The sequence below is a fragment of the Somniosus microcephalus genome, unplaced genomic scaffold (assembly GCF_052327205.1).
Source record: "Somniosus microcephalus isolate GS21.2 unplaced genomic scaffold, FLI_Smic_1.0 unresolved_chr3, whole genome shotgun sequence".
NCBI lineage: Eukaryota > Metazoa > Chordata > Chondrichthyes > Squaliformes > Somniosidae > Somniosus > Somniosus microcephalus.
The window spans coordinates 16,671,572-16,682,494 of NW_028225181.1; the positions used below are offsets into that span (position 1 = coordinate 16,671,572).

The 10,923-nt window shown below is 43.9% G+C and overlaps 1 protein-coding gene across 1 annotated transcript; it reads right to left on the reverse strand.

The window, feature by feature from the left end:
* Nucleotides 1–1,704: 1,704 nt before the first annotated feature.
* Nucleotides 1,705–8,156, reverse strand: LOC147091234 (putative G protein-coupled receptor 139). Its single transcript, XM_085976525.1, has 2 exons — nt 8,048–8,156; nt 1,705–4,138 (listed from the first exon to the last, which is right to left on the reverse strand). The coding sequence occupies exons 1-2, from the start codon at nt 8,112–8,114 to the stop codon at nt 3,228–3,230; spliced, it is 978 nt and encodes a 325-aa protein (XP_085832651.1). The 5' UTR covers nt 8,115–8,156; the 3' UTR covers nt 1,705–3,227.
* Between the last annotated feature and the right edge of the window lie 2,767 nt (nt 8,157–10,923).

Below are 10,923 nucleotides of genomic sequence, written 5' to 3' on the forward strand. Positions count from 1 at the left end.
AGGTGATACACATTGTTAGGGCAATAGAAACATTATGAGGGTAGCGTGGATGATGTTGTGCATATGGAATTTCAAAAGGTGTTTGATAAAGTACTAAATTATATATTTGTTCATAAAATGGTAGTCCATGCGATTCAAGGGATGGGGCATCATGGATACAAAACTGGCTAAGGGACAGAAACCAAAGAGTAGTGGTGGCTGGTTGTTTATCAGACTGGAGGGAGTTATTCAGTGGTGTAGCCAGGGATCGTTATTAGGAGTACTATTCTTTTTATATATATTAATGACCTAGGGTTGATCATACAGAGCATTATTTAGTATTTTGCAGATGTAACGAAACTAGGAAATGACGAGGATAGTAACAAACATCATAGACAGACTGCTGAAAATGAAAAAAAACATAAGAAATGGGAGCAGGTGTAGGCCCTTCGTCATTTGAGCCAGACCCGCCATTGATTAAGTTCTTTGCTGATCTTCAGTTAAAAATAAATTAATGTAATGACCTCTAACTGACCCTCATTCCTGCTAATGCGGTTATCTCATTACTCAGTTTACTGGTACATGTTGCATTAAGAGAATGAAATATCATTGCAGCTGAAAACTGCTCCTAAAGTCATATAAGATTTGGCTTGCGCTTGACCCTCATCAAATGCTCGTCAGGCTGGAGTGTCTAAGAGCTTCAGAGAAGTCCCTGACGTGATGCTGCTCTTCCCGATAGTGTTTATTTCCAAATCCAATAATTTTGCTTACAACATAACCCAAATTCTGACTCAAATGGGCAACACATGGCAGATTAAATTTAACACAGGGAACTGTGAATTGATGCATTTGAACTGGAAGAATGAGGAGAGGCAATCTGAACTAAATATTACAATTTTAAAGAGGTTGCAGGAACAGAGACACCGGGGGCTGTATGTACACAAAACATTAAAGGTGGCACGACAAGTTGAGAAGGCTGTCCAAAAGCAAATATGCTCCGTTATTAATAGAGCAACAGTGTGTAATCAATGAATTCATGAAAAAAAATTATAAAACACTGGTTAGGCTTCAGCTGGAGTACTTTGTTCAATTCTGGGCGCTAAAATTTAGGAAGGATTTAATGACTGAGAACGTGTGCAGAAGAGACTGGTACCAAGAATGAGGGACTTTGGTTATGTGGAGAGACCGGAGAAGCTGTAGTTGTTCTCCTTAGAACGGAGCATGTTAAGAGGAGATTTGATAGAGTGGATCAATGTCCTGAATCGATGTGATAGAATAAATAATGAGACGTTGATTCCAGTACCAGATGATGAGTCAGTACCCAAAGGACACCATCTTAATGTGATCATCAAAATAACCGGGGACGACATGAGGAAGCTTTATTTTAAACAACGAGTCCTTGTGACCTGGACACACTGCCTGAAAGTGTGGTTGAAGCAGATTCAATAGGAACATTCAAAGGGGATTTGGAAAACATATTTAAAGTTAAAAAAACGGCAAGTGCAGAGTAGTGAGAATAATTGGAAAGCTCTACCAAAGAGCAGGCACAGACACGCTGGGCCGAATGGCCTCCTTCTGTGCTGCATCATTCTATGATTTTTAAACACCTGTATCTTAGAACGTAAGAAGCTGAGTTTGCAGAAGAGCAAAGGCATCTAGGGACACAAGGGAACAAATAATTTAAAGCAGTGTCACAGGTCGGCAAAGAAAAGAAAATGCTAACAATGAACTCGGGTTTATTTCTAACGCTATATAATTCAAAAGTAGTGAAGTTGGTAAATGGTGGGCAGTGGTCATCTACAGCGACCGTAGCTGAGACCAGTTCATTCCCATCTGCTTAGAAAATTTGGACTGGGGAATCGGAAGAGCAGTTTCAAAATTTGTGGATGCCTCCAAACTGCGGGTTAATACAGAGGAGAATTGCGATAAAATACAGGAAGAAGTTAAAATACTTTGGAATAGGCGTGTAATTAACCCATGACAAATGAGCACTGCGCATTTTAAGAGGAAGATTAATGAGACCACATACTGCTTGGAAAATAATTATCTTAATGGGGTTGAGCGATGTGAGGGTACACGCACACAGATCAGTAAATGTGGCGATGCAGGCTACTGAGGCCCTAAAAGAACAAAGAAATCTCTAGGGTTCACTCCTAGAGGGATAGATTTCTAAAGCAGAGCAATTATATTGTGCTCAGAACCGCATTTGGTTAGACCGCATTTGGAATATTGTGGAAATTACTGTTCTGCATCTACTGAAAGGGTCTGGATGTTACGTAGCTGGAAATAGGCCGTCCTGGTGAGGGAGTGGATATGTGGTCGGAAAATCATCTCCCGGTCAAATAGAACACCAAGCTTGCGAATGGTTTGGTTCAGACTTAGACAGAAGAAGGATGGAGTCGATGGCTGGGCAACAGAACTTGTGCATGGGCCAATGCTTTCAGTCTTACAAATATTTATTTCGATGTCACCAGAACTGAAAGTTTAGAGCTATCGGGAAAGATAGAACAGGCTGGACGTTAGTGCTTTCTGGGAGGGAGGAGATAGAGGAGGCATGATAGAGGTCTTGATAATTATGAATGGAATTGACAGGGTAGATGTGGAGGGAATGTTTACACTTGTGGGAGAATCGAAAACTAGGGGGTCATAAATACAAGATAGTTACTCATAATCCAATAGGGAAATAAGTAGCAATTCAGAGGGTGGTTAGCATGTGCAACTCACCACCACAGGACGAGGTTGAGTACAATAGCTTACTGTTATCAAAAGCAATTCAGCCGAGTAAAAGAGAGATAAGGTAATAGAAAGATATGCTGAAAGGCTGAGATGAAAGAAGGAGACGAGTGTGCAATATTAGGAAAAGCATAGACGATTTGAGTCGAATGGCCTGTTTCTGTGCTGCATATTCTACGTAATATAATCATCTAAACTAGAGCTCAGCTCTTTCTGCTTAACTATTTGGGAGGCTCTTACTCTGGAAGCTGCAAAAGATTTGCTGCACTAAATAGCTGAATTGACGCTTTACAGAAGAGCTCAGACGGAGTGCAACAAACTAGTGGTCCTGACACGAAAGACAATGCGGGAACTGTCAATCAGGAATAGTGCCGTGTCCTAAACACAGTGGTTGCCCCGCCGCTGGTTGTATTTTCAGATCAACAGCGATTCCCGGTGTAATTCAGTTGATGGTATCTTTGTCTAAATATTACATTCATGGACTGGAAATCCTGGGACGCGCCTCTGGGCTGCGCTCAGTTGTATTGTTTACTAATTAATTGAATAACTGAGGTAACTGGATATGTTACCGCGCTCTTGAACTGCCCTCTGAACTTAGACTGGGTTACCCCATAAATAAATGTGTTTGTGCAGCAATTTAAATTCCGCAGCATATATCCTACGTGTTGAAAGATATACAAAGAATTATTGGAATCTCTGGGATCTGTTCTTGAAATGTTATAGTATAAGAAATATATAACGTTTGCCAACCACAGAAGTATGAAGCTGCCAGATATGCTGAAGAGTAAAATCACAGACTTCTTTCTACTCTCCATCTCTGGGTCACTGCGATTCTTTCCCTTGCTCTGACCCCTCAGTCCCTTACGGACTCGACTGGCCACTAAAATATTCCTGACTGTCAGAGTGTTGAGCAACAAAATTAAAGTGAATGGGAGCAATGGGGTTATAACCGTATCAATCCAGTCAAATACCACCCATCCAGGCTCAGTGTAATAGCTTGGGATTGTAATACAGAACCATGGCACATTGTCGATTATTTTTCCAGGTTCATATGCAATGTAGTGGGGAACGTTTTTTAAACAGAGCAGAAGGCAGGTTGTTGTTAGAACCACAGCCGCTGTTTTCTCGGTGCAATATTTTGTTTTCTGCTTCTGGCAACAAATGGCCACAAACCGATCAAATGTGAAAGTGACAGTGAACCAAACAGAACAGTCTGTGGCTGCACGAGTCAGGGCATATATCGCACTACACACAGGGGTAATGTCGAGAAAAGACAATGGGAAATAATAATAATTAATCTGCCTCAGTATGATCTCAGTGATAATGAACAGTAGATCCGTAACTACCATGGCCACCAGGTAGCGAGTGGTGCAGGTGGAGAGTCCGCACTTTCCTCGGGATAAGATCACAATCGCCACTAAATTCACTGTAAAACAAGAGAAGTAAAAAGAGACAGGAAAGTATTGATCAAACATTCTCCGTGTCTGAGCACAGACAGTAAGGGCTGGATTTTAGCACCAGTGTTTTGGAGTCGGGTCAGAGTTTAAAACTTCAAATCACTGCCAGGAAACCAACCCGCCTCTAACCCGCTGCTACCCGCTATAATGGAGGCGGAACAAGGAGCGTGTAGCCGAGCACTCTGACGAGACGGTTTGGCAAACTAAATATTTTACTGACATTGGAAGCCTCTATTTAACAAGTTTTATAGATTTATTTGTGTTGGTCGGTATTTCCAGGCCTCGGGAATCGCGGCAGCTTGAAAGAGATGAGAACAGATTCAGGGAGAAGGTAAATGCCTTCACAGCACTGCCTGTCGGCCAGGAGGAGCAGTAGTGCTTTCCACAGCCTCCCAATCTCCCCACACATCAGAGCACACCAGCATAGAACGAACCCCGGGTCGGGGACTGGAACCCCGGGGACAGGGTTTGGACACATCATTGGGACCATCACCCACCTCGCGGCATCGTACAACCCCTCCCCGCCATGGGATCACACGCTTTTTGGATCAGACACCTCCCCGCCGCTGCCGAAGATTTGAACCCCCACACCGGAATTGGACCAGTCCCTGAGCAGGAATCGCATACCACACTGGCTCGGCGATCTTACATCCCTCTGGGCACAGGCTCAGGCCCCCCCCCCCCGGGTTCTGACAGCACCTCCCCGGTGTAGGGGAATCGGACCACCCCACACCCGCATCGTGATTGTATACTCAGCCCCACGGGGTCGTGGAGCAAAATCCACGCCCTTGACTCAGTACCGAAACTGCCATCATCAAATTCACAACTTATATCCTTTGTGACTGTGACAAAGGTAACCTATCCCTCCTCGTCCTTCTTGACTTGTCTGCAGCCTTTGACACAGTTGACCAGACCATTGTTCTCCAAAACCTCTCCACCGGTGTCCAGCTAGTTGGGACTGCACTCGCCTGGTTCCATTCTTATGTTGTCATTTTAATTCACTGCCCCATTCCCACTCAGCCACACTGTCCTCGGGTTCTTGCATGGTTCCACGGAAACCCAGCATAAGCTCGAGCAACAACACCTCATCTTCTAATTAGGCACTTTGCAGCCTTCCAGAATCAATATTGAGTTCAACAATTTCAGATCATAACCGAGGCCCCTATTACATCTTTTAAAATATTTCTTTCCACACCTTTGTTTTGTGCCCTTCCCCTATTTTTTCTCTCCCACATGGCAGCTGTCTCTCATTCTGCCAACGCATTTTACACCTAGTCTAGAGCCGCCTTTACCTTCACTAGTCCTATCAGCATCTCGTCTCGTTTTGATTACCTCTTAATATCTCGTCACTTCTCTTTTGTTGTTTCATCCCCATTTCCCAGCTCCAAACTGGCCTTTAAATCTGTTTCACTTCCTGTGTTTTTTCTCAGTCCTGACGAAGGGTTTTGACCTGAAACGTTAACTCTACTTCTCTCTCCACGGATGTTGCCTGGCCTGCTGAGTTATTCCAGCATTTTCTTTTGTTATTTCCATTCTAACTTATGTACTTGTAACCAGAGAATCTCCTGCAACGGTTTCCATTCCCGCTCTCGCATCGGTACCTTTGGTGTCCCTGAAAGATCCATCCTTGGTGCCCTCCTGTTACTCATCTTCATGTTGCCCCTTGGCGACATCAATTGAAAACACAGCATGAGTTACCACATGTACACCAACGAAAATCAGCTCTAACTCACTACCAATTCTCTCGGCCCCTGCCCAGTGCCTAAATGGTCAGATTGCTTGACTGGATGAGCAAAAATGTTATCCAATTAAATATTGGGAAAACCGAAGCCATTGTTTTGGGTCCCCGCCACAAACTACATACCCTAGCCACTGACTCCATCCCTCTCCTAACAGCTGTATGCGGCTGAACCACACTGTTCGCAAACGTGGTGTCATATTTGACCCTGAAATGAACTTCCAAACACATATCCACATCATAACAACGACCGCCTCCTTTCACCTCAACAAAATTTCTCGTCTCCACCCAGGCCTCAGCACATTCGCTGCTGAAACCCTCATCCATGCGATTATAGAGTCATAGATAGAGTCATAGAGTTTTACAGCACAGAAAGAGGCCCTTCGGCCCATCGTGTCTGCGCCGCCCATCCATCCCTGTCCAGTCTAATCCCATTTTCCAGCATTTGGTCCATAGCCTTGTATGCGATGGCATTTCAAGTGCTCATCCAAATGCTTCTTGAATGTTGTGAGGGTTCCTGCCTCCACCACCCTTTCAGGCATTGAGTTCCACATTCCAACCACCCTCTGGGTGAAAAAGTTCCTCCTCAAATCCCCTCTAAATCTCCTGCCCCTTACCCTGAATCTATGCCCCCTTGTTATTGACCCCCCCACTAAGGGGAAAAGTTCCTCTTTATCCACCCTATCTATGCCCCTCATTATTTTGTACACCTCAATCAGGTGTTACCTCTAGACTTGACTATTCCAATGCACTCCTGGCTGGCCTTCCACATTCCATCCTACGTAAATTGAGCTGATTCAGAACTCGGCTGCCCGTGTCACAAGTCGCCCCTCAATTTCATGTATGTATGTTCCTCCTATGTATGTTCTTCTGTTATCGCTGCCTCTCCTCACATGGACACACCTTACTGAGCTTAGGGCAGAGATCGCTACAGGTTACCTCTGTAGAGACACTGAATCATTGTTAAGCACTCGTTTGCCAAATCTTTTCAGTTACTGAGGTGCAAGAAACAATAACCACAGAACAACATTCATACTGTGGAATAGAAAGCTGATTAAATCCAACCCTCATGACCCAGAGATTTTCAGGACCTTGTTGGGGGAAGTGGATTAATCAGCACCAAAGCAACCAAAGTGTTGACAATAACTATACTTAGAGTAAGAAAACGTAATTATACAGAGGATTTGAATAAAGTAGCTGCGCTGTCCTGCTGTGAACATGTCTGTAAGTAGTTAACACCAGTTTCTGTAAGTGCAGCTCATTAGGAAACAGTGCGATACCAATGTATTTCATTGTATACATTTAGTACCAATTATCTTCAAACAAAAGCAAAAATCTTTGCCGTTACCTGCGATTACATTTGTAAAACACGAAGGCAGCTTAATATGGTTTGAGAGATCAGTCTCCTGAAAGAATGACTTCAAAGTAGAACCGGCTTGTTCCATTCCATTAAGTGGTCCACAATCAGTACAATTTTATACTGGCAATCACTCCCACTAATAAATAACCACTGGGGTCCGGTGTTCCACTCTGGTTAGTGACCCATAGTCAATGCAAATCGCCGTTGAAAGATACTCCCAATAATACATGACCACTGGGGTCAAGTGTTCCACTCCGGTTAATGACCCACACTCAGTACAATTCTACAGTGGCATTTACTCCCAGTAATACAAGACCACTGGGGTCAGCTGTTCCACTCCAGTTATTGACACACACTCGGCACCATGCTACAGTGACAGATTCTCCCGGTAATACCTGAGCACTGACGTCAGGTGTTACACTCCAGTTAGTGACCCACACTCAGTACAGTTCTACAGTGACAGATACTCCCAGTAATACCTTCCTTCAGCGAGGTGCTCACACTGAAGACTGATTCAGCAGTACACTATGTTCCCCTAAAGAAAATAACTTGATAACTCAACGAGCCTGTGAGTTACTGACAGAGGATTACTTTCAATTGAGGCAATGGAATAAAACCACAAAGGTAATTCAGGACATTTGATTTAACAAAATGATTTCACTGACCGGGTGTCTGCATAACGGTCAGCAAGACCAGCATGTAACATTATCAGTCACAGAGCAAAACCACAGAGCAGCTCACAGACAGATTTACACAACTTCAATGGTTACAGTCACGTACCAGGTATACCAATGACGGCAATGATCATGTAGTATATTTTCTCGACAAATTGAATTGGTCGATGCATTTTCTGTGTGAAGCCACGTGTCCCTTCGTGCTGCAAGCAATCTGTCTGTACTAAACTCTGAGGCGTTTCATTTCCATAGCCTTTAATTTATATACTGCGGGATGTCCACGGAGACATTGAAGTTGCAACATCCCTCTTTTTAGAAAAAAAATCAACAAACTTATTGCAACAGCCGAGCTAATTCCCTGTTGAGACAGAATATATTTAGTGCTGCGCTAGAAATTGAAAACCCCAAAGACTGTACAATTCTTATCACATTAATTAACTAACGGAAATAGCCAGCTGTATACTTCCAGCAATGGAGTTGTTGCAGCAAACGATATCAGACACATCTTTATCTCTCATGTAGTTTCGGTGATGTCCTTCACCATGCTGTGGCCATTTAGTAATTAAATTCCAAATGATAGAGTGTCTGATCAGGGCAACACTGTTGCATTCCGGGATATGGCTGTCCTCCTAATCTGCGGCCAATCAGTTAAACAATTAAAGTGATGAATTTCTGTCGATGGATACTCAAAATAATACATTCCCTCAAAATAATGTACCCCTCAAAAATATTAAATCTAATAAAAATAACCAATCTAATAGAGTACCTCAAAATAATACAGCTCCTCAAAGTAATCCAGCTTCTCAAACTAATACAGCACCTCAAAGTAATAAAGCAACTCAAACTAATACATCCCTTCAAATTAACGTAGCACATCAAACCAATACAGCTTTTCACTATCCAGTAGAAAGTAGCCCGCTTGATCGGCACCCCGTCCAACACCTTAAACATTCAATCCCTCCACCATGGCAGCAGTGTGTTCCAGCTACAAAATGCGTTGGAACAACTCGCAAAGGCTTCTTCGACAGCACCTCTTAAGCCCCCGAACGCTACCAACAAGAAGGACCAGGGCAGCAGATGCATGGGAACAACAAAACCTCCATGTTTCAATATAATCATGCAACATCCTAACTTGGAAATATTTTGCGGTTCCTTCATCGTTGCTTGGCGATAGTCCTGGAACTGCCTGCCTAACAGCACGGTGGGATCACCTTCACCACACGGACTTCAGCATTCCAAGAAAATGGCTCAACAACACATTCTCAAGGGCAATTATGGGTGGGCAATAAATGCTGGTTTTGCCAGCGGCACCCACATCCCATGAATTTGTAAGTTCATGAAAACTGAGCAGTTCTCATCAGCCAAATTGAACACCAGAAAACTGGCCCGTTGACTCTAATCTAACCAAGCAATAAATAACTGGCAAACTGACCAACACCTGAACGAGCAGCCAGAAACTGGCTAATTGACCACTACCTGACCGAGAACACAGAAACTAGCCAACTCACCACTACCTGATCGAGCAACCAGGAACTGGCCAAATGACCACTAACTGATCAAGCACCCAGAAAGTGGCCAACTGACAACTTCCTGATCGGGCATACAGGAACTGGCACACTGACCACTTCCTGACCGAGCACACAGAAACTGGCCAACTGACAACTACCTGACCGAGCACAAAGAAACTGGTCAAATGATCATTTCCTGACCGAGCACCCAGAAACTGGCCCAATGACCACTCCCTGAACGAGCATCCAGAAATTGGCCAGCCAAACACATACTGACTGAGCACCCAGAAACTGGCCCACTGACCACTACCTGACGGAGCATCCAGAAACTGATCATCTGACCAGTACTTGACCAAGCACACAGAAACTAGCCAACTAAACATTACCTATAACGCATGAAACTTCGTTTTTTTTTGCAGGTTTTCCTGGGAGGGATAGCCGGCAGAATTCAGAAATATAAAAAGCAGGTGTAAGACCTGCTTTTTACAAGGTTAGTGGTGAATTAATTAAAATTAAAACATTTTTTCCACAGGTTTATTATTTTTAAATACTTTGAAGCAAGGTAAGCTTATTTTCAGCCCTGTTAGAATATAAAATAATTTTTTTCAAAACTTTAACTTATTGTTCAAATAGTTCACAGGAACAGAATCACAGAAACCCCACAGTGCAGATAGAGGCCATTTCGGCCCATCGAGCCTGCAACGACACATATCCCACCCGATCCCCGTAACCCCTACACCAACACATATCCCACCCTATCCCCGTAACCACACGTATTTAATCCCCCTAACACTAAGGGTCAATTTATCATAGCCAATCAACCTAACCCGCACATCTTTGGACTGTTATATCATGTAATTTATAGTTTATTTAAAAAATGTGAAATTTTAAAAATGTATTTGAAGATTTAGTGCTATCTTGCGGCCGTAGTATTTATAAGTCTTGGCAGCACATCCTGCCAGATATATGAATGGAGCATTCCCTGATCCGATTGGCTGCCGATGGCCCACGTGATCGCAGTGGACGCTTCTAACTAACTGTGCCCCTGGGATACGCAAGCAATTTACGCCCGCAGCTGGACCAGGCCCTGGAGCGGACTTCCACGGGGCCCTACAGCTCAACGGCCGGCGTGCAAGGTAATTGCAGGTCAGGGGCTTGCACTCGCTGGAAACCCCCGACCGAATTTCTGGGCCATTGTGAATAGGTGGGGCCCAAGCACTGATCCCTGCAGTAAACCACCAGCCACTGCCTGCCACCCAGAAATAGCCCCACTAACTGAAAAAGCCCACAGAAACTGAACAAATTACCAATTCTAATCCCACACCAAGTAACTTGCAAATTGACCGCAAACTTCCGAGCACCAAGACACTGACCAGCTAACGCAGCCTGACTGGGCACCCAGAAACTGGCCCACTGATCACTATCTGACCGAACCCCCAGAAAAATAACTACACACAACAGCCTGAATTAAAAC

What these genes read in the sequence shown, in the direction of transcription:
- LOC147091234 (XM_085976525.1), bottom strand. Translation starts at nt 8,114, where the DNA reads ATGCATCGACCAATTCAATTTGTCGAGAAAATATACTACATGATCATT. An exon ending in TGCCGTCATTGGTATACCTG is followed by an intron (nt 4,139 to 8,047) that starts GTACGTGACTGT and finishes CTTGTTTTACAG; the next exon opens with TGAATTTAGTGGCGATTGTG.